Source organism: Lissotriton vulgaris, chromosome 5 (genome assembly GCF_964263255.1).
Source record: "Lissotriton vulgaris chromosome 5, aLisVul1.2, whole genome shotgun sequence".
Taxonomy (NCBI): domain Eukaryota; kingdom Metazoa; phylum Chordata; class Amphibia; order Caudata; family Salamandridae; genus Lissotriton; species Lissotriton vulgaris.
The window spans coordinates 1,101,135,243-1,101,154,949 of NC_141693.1; the positions used below are offsets into that span (position 1 = coordinate 1,101,135,243).

A 19,707-nucleotide genomic window follows, 5' to 3' on the forward strand; every position below is an offset into this window, starting at 1 on the left:
GAGCACCATCTCACACGATTCCAAGCACTCTGCCTTCAGGATTGTCAAGGCCTGCCATAGGTGTGACTGATAGGAATCTGTGTGTCCATTTTAGGGTTAGGTATAGGTATACTACACCTACAGCAAAGGGTGATTACACGACTTTGCCCCAGCTGTCATGCAGCCAGTTGTGTCAAATTTAGGAGGCCAGCCAGGGGTGGCATAATACATGCTGCAGTCCCTGGCAGCCCTGGGTACACCTATGCCCTGAGTTACAGGGTCTGATAAGGTGGCCCAGTACCAATTGGTAATGTACCTAGGGTACATGGAATCCATTTTAAAGAGAGAGCAGTAGGCCTGGGGTCCTGATTGGCAGGGTCCCAGGTCGACTATGTCCAAAACCAGCTAAAACACAGGGCAAAAAGTTGGGGGCAACCATAGTCAGGATGTACCTTCCTACAGGCTCTAAGATGCCTTGGTACATTTGCCTACTATAATCCTGCTTGCCGATTAGACAAGGTAGCACATGTGGGCTTTGCAGTGGGATCTGAAGTCTCAGCGGGCCCAGCACCAAGAAAAACTTTCAGATTCCATCCTGGTCTGGGAAAGATCTGCAGCAGTGGTCTAGCAGCTAGACCACCGTTGGATTAGCTGCAGATCCCTCTCTATCCCACCCAGTGGTGATGAATGTATCGCTGCTGAGTTGTTGAGGTCATTCTGTGGGAGGTGGATATTGGAAGAATCCACATCAACCTGTTGGAGTTGGAGACCATTTGCTTGGCGTTGAAAACCTTCCTGCTGCCCATCATGGGGAGACTGGTTCCGGTCCTCATGGACACCAACAGGTCTTATTGCAGCAAAACGGCAGAGTGTCGTCTAGTGGACCAGAACCACTTCTGCCTCTGGCAATGCTGGATCATAAGGGCATTTCCCTGATAGTGCACCATCAGTGGGATCTTTAAACGTCAGGGCACACAAAGTCAGCAACGGCGCCTAGTGGATCACAAATTGTAGTTGCAGATGGAGGCGGCGTAGGGCGTCTTCCAGCATTTGAGAGAACCCAGGCTAGATCTCTGTGCCTCCGCTGAGCATTCTCAATGCCAATACTTTTGCGCACTGGAGATCTCAAGAAGGCTCTCTTCCGGAGACTCATTCTACCTAGAGTGGCTCACAGGAATTATGTATGCCTTCCGACTGCTACCTCTCCTCCAAGTTCTGAAAGTAGGGCTCTGTATTGTGCTAGGGGAATGTGGTACAAGATACTTCTTAGCATGTGCATTTGTTCTTTGATCAGGCTGCTTCTTTGGGAGAATATTTCGTCTCAGCAGCAGGGCTTGCACCTGGGTCTGCACAATCTGCACATCCAAGCATGGCGATTGAGTGGCAGTAGCTGACTGCATTTGACCTTCCTCCCAAAGTAGTGGTTGTCATCCTTGCAGCCAGGTATCTTTCTACCATTTCTGTTGAAGCTGGGACACATTTGTGGTGTGGAGCCTGTAATATAGACACGTTGCAGGCCAACCAATGAGATGTCTTATTTATGTTGTCTCTAACTCAGCAAGGACTGCAGTTGGCACGGTTAAAGGTTATCTGTATTCCCTGTTTTGCTTTTACTGTACCAACCCCTTTTATTCAAATAACCTGTTGTGATGCGATTTCATAATGGTTTAACAGTCATCACGCCCACATGGTTGTGATATAATGCCGGAGCTTGCACGAACGCCCACTCCTTGGCATATGAATGTTTTACTGATTCTAGAATGAGGTCGTAGAAGGGGTGTAAAATTACCATTTCTCCATTTCAGGGAATCCATTTTTCAAATCTATCATTCTATCTATCTGTGCAAGTCTATCTATATAGCTTTGCAAGTCTAATTGTCTATCTGTATACCTTTGCAAGTATATCTGTCTATGTATCTTTGCAAGTCTTTCATTCTATCTATCTTTTCAAGTCTATTCAATATATCTTTGCAAGACTGTTCTAGGTCTATTTATCATTGCAAGGTAATCTATCTAGCTATAAAACCCTCTCTCTGTGTCTTTGAGAGCCCCTCCAACTGTTTTGCAAGCTTCTCTATTTATCTATCACTTTAGCCTTCTCTATCTAATTGTAATAAAGATTTACAAAAAAAAATTTTTTTTAAAGCATTAGCAAAGGCAAGAGGCTGGCCGCCAACACCAGATCGATTTGGCTTTTTTTTAGGTTAGGTGTTAATTTGACATTTTGATTTTACTAAATATATATATATAATATAGTTACATAGGGGTTTTCCACCAGACTACATTCATAAGTCTGTTATTTTGTCAGCCACGTTTTCTTTCACCCACAGCCAACTTTTGTCTGACTTCACTGTAAGTTAAAGCATGCCTCTCTTTTACAAGGAGCATATCCACACACAGAGTAGTTCCCATTCGTGACGGGGACTTCTATGTTAACATGTGCCTTTTTGGAACAAAAAAAAATATTTTCCTTTACTTAATGTTACTTAGATTGATGAGGGTCTGACAACTTTCCCAACAATAACGGTTTGCGAAAACGATCTCAGAACAAAAAAAAGAATTGCCAGTCACTTGGTGTTGCCAGTGCTTGTTTTTCTGGTTTCTTCTTCTTTCTAAAGCAGCAAGATATGTGTGCGAAGTTCTCCACACCCCTTGCAATTTATCCTGTAGAGGTTTGCTCCAGGACACCAAGGTACGGGAGCTTCCTTTTTTACGGAAGTGGTCTCTCCGTTTCACGTAGGGCAAAACGTCTCTCTGCCCACTTTTTATGCTCTGCCTTACCTCTGGTTTGTAGGGTATATTGGAGCAAAGAAAGAACGGCCCATGCATAAGCGGATCATCTCTTGATGGATCGTGTTCATCAAATCTGCTCTGTATTGGCCAAAAAGCACACACTGAGGGTTTGCATGCTCATTCCACTGGAACTAAAGCTGCAACCACTGCTTTAGCTCGTGGAGTTCCGATCCTGAATATCTGTCAGGCAGCAATGTGGGCCTCATTGCACATGTTCATTAAACATTACTAGCTGGACAGTCCACTCCGTTGAGATGGGCATTTTGAATGTTCGTTCTTGCAGGACTCCCTCAGGTGAAATTGGTCTGCAGACCCATCTCCGGGGAGGTATTGCTTGGGTATCTATTCTAAGGTAAGGAATCTGCAGCTAGAAGTCTCTATCAGATGAACAAGTTACTTACCTTGGATAACATCTTATCTGGTTAGACATCTGTCTAGCTGCAGATTCCTTACCGACCCACCCATCCTCCCCGCTGTGCAAACGTATTTCTAGGGAAAGGGGATTTCCCTTTCAGGGCCCTAGTTTTCTACGCCTCTGGTGTGGAAAGTCGCAAAAAGTAACTAACGTTAGTGCACTTGGGTGGTGCCTATATAGGTACCACAAATTTCGCTTCCGATGCGGATGACGCCATGCAGAGCCGAACGATGCCACCTACCGGCGCTCAGTGATACTGCTCACAAACCATTCCAGATCCAGTCTGATGCCTGGGGATAATTCTAAGGAAAGGAATCTGTGGCTACATAGTCTAAACCATATGAGCCTCACCAAAGGTAAGTAACTTGTTCTTTACATCTACATCGTTGTGAGTGACTGAAATAGCAAATCTTTCATATGCGTGCTTTATTGTTTGCACGCGTACAAAATAATGCGTCAGCCAGAGGCCACATCATCATGCATCATGATGTGGACAGGGTTGATCGTGCCATAGCGTCTTATGTATTTTTTTAGTTTCAACCATGATGCACAGAAGGATGGCAGTCTTCGTCTTATGCTAGACCTCAGGCTCCTGAATTTCTATCTGTGGAAGGAGAAGTTCAGGTTGTTGTTCCTGTCTCGGGTACTTCTGGCACTGTAAATGGGAAACTGAATTGTGGACCTCGACTTACAGGACACGTACTTCCATATACCGGTCATGCGTTTACACAGGATACGCCTACGATTCATGGTAGGGTCCACTCAATATCTGTTCACAATCCTCCTGTTTGTCTTGAATTTGGCATCTCAAATCCTCTCGAAGATGATAGCATTGGTTGCAGCCTATCATAGAAGGTTGAGATGCTGTACCTTGAAGACTAGCTGTCAAAGCTCAGTTGCCAAAGCTGCCTTCCCACCTTTCGCAGGTGACCACACCCTTGCTGTTCAGCTTGGGTTTTTCAATCAATATGCCAAGTCTCACCTAGACATTACAATACAAAGGCGGCCAAGTAGCACAAATTGTTATAGTACAAACACAGAAAAATGTTCTTGCATTCAACATTAAGATTCTGAAAGTCACTGTTGCAATTTTATGCAGTTTATTTGCTTTAGATTAGATATTTTCGGTAGTGGCAACACAGTTGCTCCTTCATATTGAATGTAATAGAAACATTTGCAAAAAAGAACGGTGCTCGTGATAAAGGAATGAGGGATGGAAAGTGATGGTGATTAACCACTTCCCTGCTAATGACAAGGTCAACTCGTCATGGGTTTTACCTGCCCTGTGCTTAGGACGAGTTGACCTTGTCATGAACAATGGGAAACAATGACCTGCAGCACCCAGCGGGAAAACCCCTTAGCAGCCAAGGTGTTAAGGAGTGGGAGTAGTGGACAAGGACAAGGTAGTGTGACATATATACATCAACATCGCATATTAGTACTGGTCCGGCCTTGGTGCAAGGTCAATTGTTCAAAAGGAAACACATAGCAGTCTATGGACACATCACATTAATTTAAAGTTGTCCTAGCTTGTGAGTTGGCTGAAGTCGACGTTTCGACACCTATTGGGTACACTAGGTAAGACCAACCTTAGTGTGGGGTCTTCGTCAGGACTAGCAATGTATCTAAAAGTTAAATGAATAAATGGTGTTACATAAACTACAAATGGTTAAAGGGATGGTGAATGCGTGTAAATAAGGGGTAATAGAATTGACCTAATTTGACATCCAGCGTGTTTCTTATGGACTGGGGGTTAGTGTTGAGATGGGGCTCAGCCGAGCTCCTAAAGACAGAGAGAACACCTGTGTATTCAAGACCATGAGAGACTGACTGTGATCAAGAAAACACCCTTCACACAGTTGTGCGCGTACAGGTGAAATGGAAATGCAGGTCAATGAATCACTGTCACGTTCCAGACAAATCTGCAAAGACCGTGGTACGAAGTGGTTAAAATGAGGGCTTAGGGTCAGCGCTGGGTATTAAAAATAGTTTCAGAAGGGTGGCAATGTCATAAGGAAATGAACTAAATTAAATTAAAACGCTTATATGGCCGTCAAGCCTTCTCTGATTCTTCTGTTCTTAGAGGAATTACCGGATGCAACATTGCTCTGAACCTTCCTTCCTCAACAGAGGATCCAGGATAATTGGGATATGATTCTGATGTTCTGGGCGTAAGCTCAGAATCCAGTGCTGATGATTCTGTACCTGCTGGGTCAGTTCACTTGAATCCACCTGGTCAAGCGTGCATGTTGGCACATGAGGGCTCTCCAGTGGAGCCTTCATAGGCAATGGTTCCAGCATGAGGGTGATCCGACGGTCAGGATTGTGATCTCCAAGGACCTGTAGCAGACTTTTATTGGTGGTCAGCTGAGGAGAACTTCATTGAAAGGATGTCATTCTGTCCTCCTGGCACTGGTGGTGACAGTCACCTCCAATCTCTGGTGCGGTGTGTATATGAGGGAGCTGGAGATCAGAGGCCTCAGAACACCAGAAGAGGAGGTATGCCACACAAACCTGCTGATGGTGCTCAAGGCTTTCCTCCCGTCCCTTTGTGGTCAGTCCATCCAGATCTTGAAGGACAGTGTGGTGTGGCAACAAACAAGGATGATTGGAGTCGTACTTCCTATATCTGGAAGCTCTGAGATGCTGGGCACACTGGAATGCATTGTGACAAGTTGACAGCCAATTTGCCAGCTCTCTGAATACCTGGATTGACAGCCTCAGTTGCCATCATCATGCTGACCATGAATTGAGTCTCCATCCAGAGAGAGTTCAGAACATCTTTGCCCATTGGTGCACACCTCAAGTGGATGTTTTTGCAGCTCACAGCAGTGCCTATCGCTCATTGTTTTGTGCCCTACAGTATTCGTTGAGTGGAGCCTTAGAGGATTCTTTTCCGTTAAAAGCAGAAGCTTTCACCTCACTAAATATTTCCTCCCATGCCTTGATTCCTCGAGTTCTGCGGAAGATTTGCCAAGACTGGGCCTAACACATTTTCATCACCCTGGATTGGCCCAGATGAGTGTGGCATATAAACCTCTCCCACCTCTCCCTGCTCAATTGTGGGCATGTTTATATAGGTTTATCAGCTTCTGAACAGCTCACTTCTAGATAGATAACTTTGTGCTAACCTTTCTGGAATCACAGTGTAATCAATTCCTTCTTGGTAGACAAAAACTAAACCCACAAGGAAAAAGGCATTTACTACACCTCTTCTGCTTCATATTCCAATATCAGAGATTATGTAAGTGGTGGCATGAGGTCTGTATGTTTTTTTAGAAAACGGAATTGTATTGAATCACCTTGGCTAGTAAACTCCATATGTGTTGCTTCTAAATAAATGTGATAAAAACAGAATTTCTTTTGTGCTACCAGCCCAGAATTGTAAATTTGCATTAGATTAAGTTTCCTAACTACTATACATTGTTGAGTTTCATTTAACATTTCAATGTGTTTCTTCTAGCAACGCAGCTTACAAAGTTTGGAGGCAAGCTTACATGCAATGGAATCTACACGCGAGTCATTAAAGGCTGAACTCGGTACAGATTTGCTGTCGCAGCTCAGTCTAGAAGATCAAAGGAGAGTAGATGCGCTGAACGATGAGATTCGCCAATTGCAACAAGTAAGTTCTTGTCCCTTATGCAGACATTAGGTACTCATTTATGGTATACCACTCACAGCTATGCAAATGTGAATGTAGCAAGCTGTTTCTGATAGATACATCTGCCGTGTGGATTCCTCACCTTGTGAATATCCCCCTTGCGTCAGCAACGTTCGGAAATTTTCTTCGTAGCACGCCGACGTGGACGACGTCACCGGAGCACGGCATCGCGCGTGACTCCGTCTGACGTCACCGACCCCATATCAGGCCCACGCCGGCGTGATGACGTCAGTTCCCTTTTTTCCGCGTCTCCGGCGCTAACGGTTTTCGGGATCTTCAGCGATACCTAGTATCTTTCTGTTTGATAATTGTCACTGTTTCTCTCTTACGACCTTGTTCTTCTCCGGAGATGTCGTCAAGGAAAACAGGCTTTAAGCCATGTAGGTCTTGTGCCCGCATGATGTCTATCACTGACCCACATAAGGATTGTTTGTGGTGTCTTGGTTCGAGTCACGACGTCAAGAACTGCGATTCATGTTTTAAGATGAATCCAAAGGCGCTTCGGGAGCGTGAAGCAAAGTTGCTTTTGGCGAAGGTGAAAAAAGACTCTGGGCGACTTTCGAGATCTACGTCACGGAGATCGAAGTCGAAGCAAAGGTCTCGGTCGAGGTCGGGATCGGCGTCGAGGTCCAGAGCGGGTTCGAGGTCTGGAGAGGACTCGAGGTCTAAAGCGAAGTCAAAGTCCAGAGATAGATCTAGGTCTAGATCTAAGTCGGCTTCCGCTCATGCTTCGAGCTCTTCGAGGAGAAAGCATAAGAGGAGGAAGCACAGTTCGAGACATCATTCGGGGAAGGATTCCTCTGACTCGAAGAGAAGGTCTCACAAACATCGTAAGGACTTTGTCTCTCCTTCACCTGCTTTGTCAAGAGTAGGTTCTCCGGCGCCGGAGCCGGACCCGGAGCCGGTTTCCTCGGAGCATGAAGAAGAGGAGGTGATTCAAGAACCGGCTTCGGCGGAGACTCCTGTGAATCCAGAAGGTCAGGGTGAGGATGTGTCGGGTCGGCCTCCATTGCAACATCCGGTAGGTCCGTACCCTTCCTTTCCTGGTCCTGGACAGGATCCCTCGCATTTTCTCAATGCGATGTTTGGAGTTTATTCTAGGGCAATGTACCCCACTGGAGCGCCTGGTGGCCCCATGGGTCCGTTATCGTACAATCTGGGTATTCCTCAGTCGTATGCCCCTGCTCCATTTATGCCTTTCATGCCGGCGCCTCTTTCACCTTGGCTCGGTACGGCTCCACCGAGGTCTTCGACTCCGCATGCGGCTTCGCCGACTCCGGATCGACCTCGCAGTCGAGATCAAGGTACCACTCCTGTTCATGACTCTCGTCCTCCGGCTCCGGTTCCTCGATCGACGTCGGAACCGGCTCCGTCGGAGTCGTTACCGGATCCGTCGACTTCGATTCGAATGGAGTGGTCGAGGCGAAGAGCTCAGCGTCTACGGCTCCACCGAGGTCTTCGACTCCGCATGCGGCTTCGCCGACTCCGGATCGACCTCGCAGTCGAGATCGAGGTACCACTCCTGTTCATGACTCTCGTCCTCCGGCTCCGGTTCCTCGATCGACGTCGGAACCGGCTCCGTCGGAGTCGTTACCGGATCCGTCGACTTCGATTAGAATGGAGTGGTCGAGGCGAAGAGCTCAGCGTCTTCTCGAGCAAAAGGATGATGAGAGTTCAGATGTGGAAGAAGGCGAGCTTCCTGATCATGATGATGACTTCGATGAGCTTCGGGATGCTAGTGGTCTGGAACTCTCTCCCAAGTGGGGTTTGCCTTCGACTTCTGATGCACCATCAAGGGACGTGGCTCCTTATCACGTGGTTATTAGGAAGGCTGCTGACCTTCTTAGCTTAAAGCTGCCCACAGTGGAGTACAAGCCCAACATTCTCACAGAAGTCCTGCATTCTCCTTCTTCGATTGTGGAGCCAACTCTGCCGTTTACTGATGCCTTGTCAGATCCAATTAAGGAGATTTGGAAGAGGCCGTTGTCTGCTCCTGCAGTTTCAAGGGTTATTGCAAGGCGCTATAGGGGGTGGCTCCTGATGACCCTGCTTTTCTTTCTACGCATCCATCTCCGGAAAGTCTTGTGGTTCAGGCGGCTTGCTCTAATAGGGCTGCAGGCTCTTTCCCTCAAGTGCCAGCTGACAAAGAGTCTAAGAAATTGGATCAGGCTGCGAAGAAGACTTTCTCTTCTGGGAGCATGGCTCTTAAGTCATCAAATGCTACTTGCCTTTTAGGTAGATATGTGCACGCGCTGATGGACTCAGTGAAGCAGTTGTCTTCAAAACTTCCTGAGGAGGATAAGAAAAACTTTAATGAAGTGATCTCTGACACTCAGGCTGCGGCCCGCATGGTCATTCAAAGCGGCATGGACACTGTGGATTCTGTTGCCAGAATTATGGGCTCATCCATTGCAACCAGGAGAGCCGCATGGTTAAAGTCATCTGATTTCTCAGCGGATGTTCAATCTACTTTGCTGGACTTACCCTTTGAAGGAACTGGCCTTTTTGGTAAGAAGGCTGATGTGGCCTTGGAAAGGTTTAAAGACAGCCGTGCCACTGCGAGATCGTTGGGTCTGCAGATGAGAGGGTCTACGGCTAGAAAGTTCAAGGGATTTGGTAAATCTTCTTTTCGTCCCTTCAAGCAGGGCCAACAACAGCAGCAGCAGCAGAACCCTCTATATAAGTCCTATAGAGGTAGACAGAGGGGTCGTGGACGTGGACGTCAAGTCTCCTCTTCCTCCACTTCCTCCAATAATGCCCAACCCCCACCCGCATCAGCAAAGCAGCCCTAGATCCACCATTCTGGATCATGTAGGGCCAGTAGGGGGTCGGCTTACTCACTTTCTACGAGATTGGGAATCGGTTACATCAGATCTTTGGGTTCTCAATCTCGTAGAGAATGGGTATGCACTTCCTTTTCAGGAGTTCCCTCCCAATTACCCTCCTTGCCAAGGTTATTGCTCGGAGGACCACCTGCTTCTCCTGCAGGAGGAAGTCCTGGCACTGTTTCGAAAGGGTGCAATAGAGGTGGTTCCAGAGCAGGAGAGGGGTCAAGGGTGCTACTCCCGGTATTTCTTGATTCCCAAGAAGGATGGCAGACTTCGGCCGATCCTGGATCTCAGGATTTTGAACCTCTATCTCAAACAGGAGAAGTTCAAAATGCTCACCCTTGCTCAGGTTCTTCTGGCGCTGATGGAAGAAGACTGGATGGTGTCGATCGACTTGCAGGATGCGTATTTTCACATTCCGATCCTGAAGTCGCACAGGAAGTATCTCCGTTTTACGGTGGGATCGCAGCACTACCAGTTTGCGGTCCTCCCGTTTGGACTTACTACTGCGCCTCGAGTTTTCACCAAGGTGATGGCGGTGGTCGCGGCGCATCTCAGAAGGTCAGGGATTCCTGTATTCCCTTATCTAGACGACTGGCTGATCAAAGCGGAGTCGCCGGAGATGGTGCTCCATCATCTGCAGGAGACAACTCATTTGTTACACAGGTTGGGTTTTTCGATAAACGTACCCAAATCTCACCTGGTGCCCTCCCAGCGCAACCTGTTCATAGGTGCGGTACTGGACACTTCTGTATGTCGTGCATTCCCTCCACCTCAAAGGATTCGCGACATTCAGGAAATGATTCCTTTATTCTTCAATGGAGCGGTTGTTCCAGTCCTGAAGGTCCTTCGCCTGCTCGGTCTGATGGCTTCTTGCATTCTGTTGGTCAGTCATGCACGCTGGCACATGAGGGCGCTCCAGTGGTGCCTCCGCAGGCAGTGGCATCAGCACAACGGAGATCTCAGGGAGTCAGTGAGGATCTCCAGGGAAGCTGCAGCGGATCTGTCTTGGTGGGGCGTGGAAGGCAATCTGTCACAAGGAAAGCCTTTTCAGCTACCTCCATCAGTGGCCACAGTGATATCGGATGCATCCACTCTCGGGTGGGGTGCTCATCTGGGAGACCTGGAGGTCAAGGGTCTTTGGTCTCCGGAAGAAAGGTTGTTTCACATCAACCTTCTGGAATTGAGGGCGATACGTTTGGCGCTCAAGGCCTTCCTCCCTTCCCTTCGCGGTCGTTCGGTCCAGGTCCTAACGGACAACACGACTGCGATGTGGTACATCAACAAGCAGGGAGGAGTAGGGTCGCAGTGTCTCTGCAGAGAGGCTCTGCGTCTCTGGTCCTGGGTTCAGGACCATCAGATTTGTCTGGTGGCAAATCATCTGGCCGGGGTTCTGAACGTGCGTGCAGACAGTCTCAGTCGGCAGTTCTCTGCCGACCACGAGTGGAGGCTTCACCCGGAGGTTGTTCACGACATCTTTCAGATGTGGGGAACTCCTCGGGTGGATCTGTTCGCCACTTGCGAGAATGCTCACTGCCGTCATTCTGCAGTCTCCAGTATCCGATGCAAGGAGCATTGGGGGACGCGTTTCAGTTGAGTTGGGGAGATCGACTCCTTTACGCGTTTCCCCCCATACCTTTGATTCCTCGGGTTCTGAGGAAGATTCGTCAAGACCGGGCCCAAGTCATATTGGTTGCACCGGATTGGCCAAGAAGGGTGTGGTATTCGGACCTACTCCACCTATCCTCTCACCCGCCGCTCCGTCTCCCTCACAGGGCAGACCTCCTCTCTCAGTTGGAGGGGCAGGTTCTACACCCCCACCTCCAGACATTACACCTTCATGCCTGGAGATTGAACGGGGCAACTTGAGTTCTTTTTCTCTCCCTCACGAGGTGGTGGATGTCATTCTCTCTGCCAGGCGTGACACCACTAAGTCCATTTACTCCTATAGGTGGACAAAGTTTGTTTCTTGGTGCAGGGAGAGGGATATTGACCCTTTGAAGGCTCATTTGTCTAATATTTTACAGTTTGCCCTTTATCTGGCACAGCAAGGTTTGGCTGTGGCCACGGTCAAGGGTTATCTTTCGGCCTTATCGGCGTTTCTATGTTTGCCGGATCAGCCTTCTCTCTTTAAGTCTCCGGTGGTTTTGAGATTCTTGAGGGGTCTCATGAATATGGTTCCTCCTACCCCTTTTATTGTTCCTCATTGGGATTTGAATCTTGTGCTGACCTTTTTAATGGGTTCTCCCTTCGAACCCTTGCACAAGTGTCCATTGAGGCTTCTCTCTTTTAAAACTATTTTCCTCGTTGCATTCACCTCGGCAAGGAGGGTAAGTGAGCTTCAAGCTCTAAGTTCCAAACCCCCGTTCCTGACCATTCATGCAGAAAGGATGGTTCTTAGGACCAGGGCTGCTTTTCTGCCTAAGGTGGTGACTCCTTTCCATCTTGGGCAGTCCATTACCCTTCCTACCTTCTATCCTCCCCCTCACCCGTCTAAGGAGGAAGAGAGGCTGCATCGCCTGGACCCTAAGAGGGCGGTGTCTTTCTATCTGGACAGGACTAAGGACTTCCGGGTGGACGACCAGCTGTTTGTTGGCTTTGCTGGCTGCAAGAAGGGCAGAGCGGTGCACAAGCGCACTCTTTCCAGGTGGATAATCCTGTGCATCAAGATCTGCTACTCCCTTGCGGGTAAGGACCCTCCTGAGGGTATTAGAGCTCATTCAACTAGAGCAAAGTCTGCAACATCTGCTTTGTCTAGGGGTGTGCCTGTTGAGGATATTTGCAGGGCCGCGACTTGGGCCTCCCTCCACACTTTCGCGAAGCATTACTGCTTAGATACCGAGGTGAGGAGGGATGGCCACTTCGCGCGTTCTGTCCTCCAAGACTTCCTGGTGTAGCAGAGTGGACACCCTCCTCCGGGAGTGGGGACTGCTGTGGGAATCTATTCACAAGGTGAGGAATCCACACGGCAGATGTATCTATCAGAAGAACAAGTTACTTACCTTCGGTAACGCTTTTTCTGGTAGATACTATATCTGCCTGTGGATTCCTCACTGACCCACCCGCCTCCCCGTTGTCTACTCTGCTATACCTGGTCTTTCTGTATATATGATTATAATACTGCTGTATTGATTGGGTTCTATTTGTACTGTGTACATTGCATATTTGCTATCGTTGGTCCGTCCGTGTGCCTCGAAGGCACGGAAACAAGGGCGGAACTGACGTCATCACGCCGGCGTGGGCCTGATATGGGGTCGGTGATGTCAGACGGAGTCACGCGCGATGCCGTGCTCCGGTGACGTCGTCCACGTCGGCGTGCTACGAAGAAAATTTCCGAACGTTGCTGACGCAAGGGGGATATTCACAAGGTGAGGAATCCACAGGCAGATATAGTATCTACCAGAAAAAGCGTTACCGAAGGTAAGTAACTTGTTCTTTAGTATCACTGAGCCTTTCCCTATGGACACTTCCTAATGTCAGTCAAAGTCTCTGTTCCCTCACTCATGGCAGGTGGGAGCATGCATTTTTATCGGTTATTGAGTCAGCTGCTACCTTCTTTACTGCATTAGCTATGCTCCTGTCTTGCTTTGCCTTTCAGATAATACAGAATCTCCCACACAGTGGTTCAAACACGGTGATGCAAGAGACATAAAACACAACAACACCTAGAAAAGGGCTTTATTTTACAAAATGCAAAAACTCTCTTTTTCAAATAAGGCTTGGGGTTTATTTATGCAATGCTCTTAACAGAAAGGCTTTCCCAGATGCCAAAATGAATCCCATTCAAATATATATAGATATATATAGATATATAGATATATATATAGATATAGATATAGATAGATAGATATATATATATATATATATAGATATAGATATAGATAGATATATATATATATATATATATATATATATATATATATATATATACAATAATAATACACCAGATAGATGCCACAATTAAATGCATGAATAATACTAATGAATAAACAAGCAACAAATAATATGAGAAGACTCAAGTGAATATACTGGATGTCTTGCAAGAGATCAGAAAGATATATATACACTGAATCACAAAGAAAACACCTTAAATGATCAAAGCCACTGGAACCACGCATCACAATGGCACTAGTCAAAAACAAGTCACCTCACCCGATCGTTCACTCAACATCCTTGGCAATTCACGCTAGGGGAGGGGGGGGGGTGTTCACAGCTGGTTTGGACTCTCGACCGGGACTCCGGGTCCGTTTGTCTTACAGCAGTACGTCTACTCTGTAAGTGAGCTCCCAACTCAGTTGTCAACAAACCTCAGCTTTACAGTCTCAAAACAAACACTAAAAGGTTTGAGAGTCTTCCCCCTCCGCGGCAAAGGAATCTTACTGGGCCTGGCCAGCTTCCAAGCAAGCATTCCAGGGCAGAAATAAGTTCCCACGTTACCTCTACATTCTCGCATGTTCCAGCCTTTATCTTGACGAAGCTCATGAAAGCCTTCCAGGGTACATTAAACAATCTTTCACAAAACAGTCCTTAAATGTGATTAACCCAAACAACTTGCAAGCGTGGCTGTGCGCGCAGATAAAGCTCAAGTCAGGCAGAATCAGAATTCAGGATGACATGAGGCCATGTCAAAGCCAAAAGTAAGAAATCAACAATTGTTCAACACAGTGCACATTGGTGCACCACTGCTTATAGCATCACATACTTCATCTCTCAATGTACAACACAGTGCACGTTTGTGCGCCACTGCCCATAACACTGCACTCCGAGACCAAAAAGTACATTCCACACCTCTCTCTCTCTCTCTCTCTCTCATGCTTTCAAATGCACATCCCACATGTTCTGTTCTTGGCAAGGATGTCCTATTCCGTGACAGCTCCCACTGAAAGACTGCAAGATTACAAGAAAGAAACCTTTCAGAGAAACAAGGCATATGTAGGCCGTCATATATTCAGGCTAGGATAAGGTAGAACACCAAAGTCAATTAAAATAATGGTAGTCAAATGTCATCACAGGGTGTTAGACCACAAGAGTGCCCCTAGCACTACATTTCACCCCATGACCTTTGACTATCATCACATACATATAGCAAGAAACTGAACTTCTTAACTGAAAGCACAAAAATAATTGAAGCACACATCAGAACAGTGACATCATAAAAGCGTGTGCTTAACTGAAAGCACAAAATTTACATGAAACAAATGTTAAAAGAGTGACCTTATAAAAGCATGTGCTTAACTGAAAGTACAAATATGATTGAAGTACACATTAAAACAGTGAAATCATAAAATCATGTAACAATCATTTTAAAACGTAAAAATAGCTCATGCATATCTGAATAATAAATGTATGATGGATACACAAATAGAATCAAACATATGAACTCAGTAATGCTCCTAATGTCACAAATGGCTAGTTCTGGAACTTCTACTCTTGAAGCAGCCAAACTTATATATTTTGTGCTTAAAAATAAAGGCAACATCATCTTCTTTTTATCTTTAAACTGAAAACATCTCTTCAATTTCGCTTTTACAATATTTGTTCTTTTTCAGAAATAAGGCTTGGTAAGTTTGTCTGGTTTATTCAGCTAAAAGATGTCAGCTTGCATCGTCCGGTGATCACTCCAGGGTTGGAGTGGCGGGGAGCCCCACTCAAAGGCACCCACTCACAGGACAGGGACATCAGGTACACCAAAACATTGCAGTATGATCTGGAAAAGAAACAAGCATCACTCTTCAAGCACAAAATATTTTTCAAAAAAGCGCATTTATCTTTTTCTGTTTTGGGTCTGATGGTACAATATTTTCATTCCTGTCTGCACTGTTCTCTGCTGGCTCTGGGGAATTATCTGAGAACTCTACCCACACCATGGCCTCTGAATTCTTGGTATTGGAGTGAAACTCTCCTTCTCTCTGCACAGTAAGAAGGAGTGTGACGGTCTCCTTCCTGACTATTTCTCCACTCACTACTGAATATGTGCACCCTTTATCATTTGGCATGAGCCCAAGGCAATCCATCTACTCTATCTATTCTTGTAATTTTCCTTTCTTCAACTGGCCCCTCACCTTCTGTGGGACTGGTCTGCGCTGTGCATACTGACACATAGGAATCACAGTTCTAATTAAGTCTAGGGGAATATGCATCCCTTCATTCTCTGCCCACCTGTTAGTATGGTCTTTCTCTCCCAGGTGCTCGAACTTAGTCATGCACACCAAATCAGAATTGTGTGTCAATCACCTCTGTCTCCAAGATGTTAGCCTTTTCATCTGTAAGGAAATTAAAGGTTCTGTCTAGTGAATGTAAAGGGACCATAAGCTTACACAGTAGCTGCGCTTTGCAGTACAATTTGCCACTTCACTGGGGACTCTTGTGTCTCAGGCACTTCATGCACCACACCTGGACTTTCTATTGGAACCTGCACCAAATGTTCATGCCTGCACCAAATGTTCATGCAAAACTGCAGTTTCTGTCTGTATGTACCATTTAATCACATTTACTTCTTGCCATTGCATTTGAGAAAATTCAAATGTCAAAATCACAACATGCCTTATTGTCATCTGCCCAGTGTCTGTCAGCGTACAAAAGCGTCCCATCAGTCCTGTATCTGTCACAACACAAAAACACACAGATGATTGTGTCTGCATAGTGTCTGTAAGAACACAACTCAAAATCAACAGTGTATGTCCTGTATCTATCAGAGCACAGCTTAAAATCAGCAGTGTTTGCCCTGTATCTGTCACAGTGCAAGCAAAATATTCTCCAGCATTTGAAAATGTTTCAGTCCACAAGTCTAAAAGCATGCTCTTCTTTTCTAGTTTTTCACACATACTAAAAGTAGCACACTGCCCCTGAACTGTCACACTTAACATCACTGTCTCCTTTTTGTATTGGCCACACGTTTAATCACATTGCACAATTTATTTTGCAGATTCAAAAGCACATTGCTGTATTTCTGTTTTTAAAATAGCATCTCTCCATGTAAAGCAAGGTTTGTCATTCACTGACATGTCCGATATATAACTGCAACCAACTATCGCGAATTCTAACAGGCTGGTTTGTTTATCTTCCTGCATGTTTACTTTTTCTCGGTTCAAATTCATTTCCGGCTGAGAAACATCCTCAAAAGAAATAATTAAAACCTCCTGTGAAACCTGCAGATTAACTGGCAGTCTCTCTCCGTCCACATTTTTTACAAATGAATCACTATGGCTATCTGAACAGCCTGGCAAAATAAACGGCTTTGGAGCTTGGTACATTTTAAAATTTCTTTTCAAAGATTCATTTTCAAACTGAGCGTTGGCGAACTCTCTTTTCAGTTAATTGCGTTCTTTTTCCAATTGTTCAAATTTTTAGGTCTCACCTGGCAAGGGCTTCTTGGAATCAATACGGTTTCAGAAGCGTTCAGAAGCAGACTTGAAGCCCTGCTCATCTTTTTCATTCGCTGGCGCCATCCTCCATGCTAAACGCTGGCTCATGATTGAAAAAGAGGCTTTTTAGTCCCTCCTTGGTACCCCCCTGTCCACTTTTGACCCTGCCCACCTCAATTGGCTTGTGCACTCGCGGAGTTACACGCTCTCCTTTATAAGTCTGGAAGCACTCTTTCTTTGTCATTTTGAGCACGACCCCCTGTGATAGTGTTTGCATGAGCAGCCTTGATATAGGATCCCCTGTGATGGTGTAGTAAGGCAGATGCCTCTAGGGCAGCCCGCGGTGATATCGCGCCTGCGTCCGGTCCCTGCACTTCAGCGGTAGTCTAGTGATAACAATGTCCTGTTCGGCGCTACAGTGTATGTGTGTATATAGTAGTTTCTCCCAGTGTATGTGTATATAGTTGTATCTGAAAGAAACAGGTTAGTATTAGATTCCTTACCTTAGAATAACCCCAGGCGTCAGACTGGATCCGGAAACTTTTGCGTAGCAGTACCTTTGCGTGTCGGTAGGCGTCGTCAGCGGCTCTATGTCCGTCGTCGGCGTCGTTGGCGCCGTGATGACGTCGCCAGAGTACTTAGACGCCGCCCTCGCGCGCTGACGTCGGTTCTTCTTTTTTCCGCGCCAGCTAGCGCAGATCCGGAAAAAGTTGTACCCTTAATCAATTTTTGACTAACTTTTTCGATCCTTTTTGATCATTTGTTCGAAGTCTCTCGACTCCGACGGTGCCGGTAGGGATGCCCGTGTTCAAACCCTGCGTCGACTGCAACCAACTGATGTCGGTTACCGACCCCCATCACCGGTGCCTTCACTGTCTGGTCCCCGACCACGACGACCAGTCCTGCTCCGACTGCCGGGCCCTGACGTCCAAAGCTAGACTGGAGCGGTCCCGCAAGCGACTCAAGCTCCGGCAGTCGGCCCGCGCCGCTCGAGGTCCCGGTCCGCGAGGAGGTCGAGGGACCGGTCGTGGGGACGGAGTCATCATAGCTCCGGGAGTCGTCACCAGTCTTCGGGCTCGAAGTCCTCAGGTAAGAGGCACAAGCAGTCGAAGAGGCGTCATCGCTCTTCCGACGGTCGCGCGACGCGGCCAGGGTTTGTGCGACACTGCCCCCGCGGCTCCGTCGGTGCCGCAGGCGTCACGGCCTGCTCCATACCCGCCGGTCCCTGGGCAGAACGCGACGCCGGAGGAGATCGAGGCGTTCCTCTCGGCCATGAGGTCACTCACTCCTCCGTCGGGTTCCGTGGCGCCTTCGGGCCAAGCGGCCCCGACTGGGTCCCCTCGCAGGCCGGGTGCTTCGGCCCCGGCGCCGTCGGGTGCTTCGGCCCCGACGCTGTCGGCAACTTCGGTCCCGAACCGCAGGGCCCTGCCGGATCCGGCTCCGGGTCCGGGTCGTCGCCGGTCGACCTTGCCGGCGCCGTCCCAGGACAACGTCGTCCCTGGTCCTACTCTCGATTCTGGTACGGCGTCGGAGCGGCGCCGCTCGGCGCTGTATCCGACGCCGCTTGGAGATTTCTATTTCTATGACCTGGCCCCATCCTTTGGCCCTGAGTATCAGGAGATGGGTGGCGAGGAGGATTGGGAGGGGTCCGAGGACCCACTGGCACGTGAGTGTCAGTCTTCTCAGGACTGGACAGGTGAACTAGGGGATGCCAGTGGTCTGGACTTTGCCCGACACTGGTTTTGTCTCCCCTCCTACCGTGGCTACGGAGGAGGGAGCTGCCTATAGCGTGGTGCTGGCGCGGGCTACCAAGGCCTTGGGCCTTGAGCTCCCCATCGCGGCCGTGAGAACTAACCTCTTCACTGAGGTCCTTGAACCGCAGGCAAGCTCGGCTGAGCCTCTGCCGCCGTTTAATGAGGCATTGTCAGACGTTCTTCTAGGCACTTGGTCCAAGCCCGCTACAGGTCCGCCTGTGGATAGGAACGTGGCCAGGCGCCACCGCCCGGCTCCGGTGACCCTTGCTTCCTGTCGACCCACCCCACCATAGAGTGCCTGGTCATCCAGGCCTCTAACTCCCAGACCGCATTCCAGACGGCTCCCCCCGATCGGGAATCCAAGAGGTATGAGCGATACGGAAAGAAGGTATTCTCCTCCCTGAGTTTGGGGTTGCGGTCAGTCAACACCGCGTGCCTCTTGGGCCGTTACACCCACTCTCTGTGGGACACGGTCGCGGACGTGCTGCCACAATGTCCGGAGGAGGTCCGGACTAAACTCGCCCAAGCCCTTGCGGATGGCCGAGATGCGGCACAGTATTCCATCCGGTGTGGGCTGGATACCACGGTCTCACTAGGCAGAGCAATGGCAACAACGGTGGCGATTCGTCGCCGCGCCTGGTTGAGGTCCGCCAACTTTTCGGCTGATGTCCAAAATACCCTTACGGACATGCTGTTTGATGGCCGTCGCCTCTTTGGCGACAAGGCAGACCATGCGCTTGAGAGCTTTAAGGACTCCAGGGCTACAGCTAAGTCCTTGGGCCTCTCTGCCCCGCGCCAGCAAACGGCTGCTTTTCGCTCCTTTCGTGGCCAAGGAAGGGGCACCCCCACACGTCCGGCCAGCCACGGGCCGCACACTACCATCCAGCGCGGTGGCGGACGTGGAAACCGCTGT

At 48.0% G+C, this 19,707-nt stretch overlaps 1 protein-coding gene across 1 annotated transcript in view; it reads left to right on the forward strand.

Moving 5' to 3' along the window:
* Positions 1-19,707, forward strand: part of SMC3 (structural maintenance of chromosomes 3) — an 889,895-nt gene that overhangs the window by 604,418 nt on the left and 265,770 nt on the right. The window contains exon 21 of the mRNA XM_086922774.1: positions 6,651-6,809. Coding sequence (XP_086778900.1) covers positions 6,651-6,809 — 159 coding nt within the window. The remainder of the gene's footprint in view (positions 1-6,650; positions 6,810-19,707) is intronic.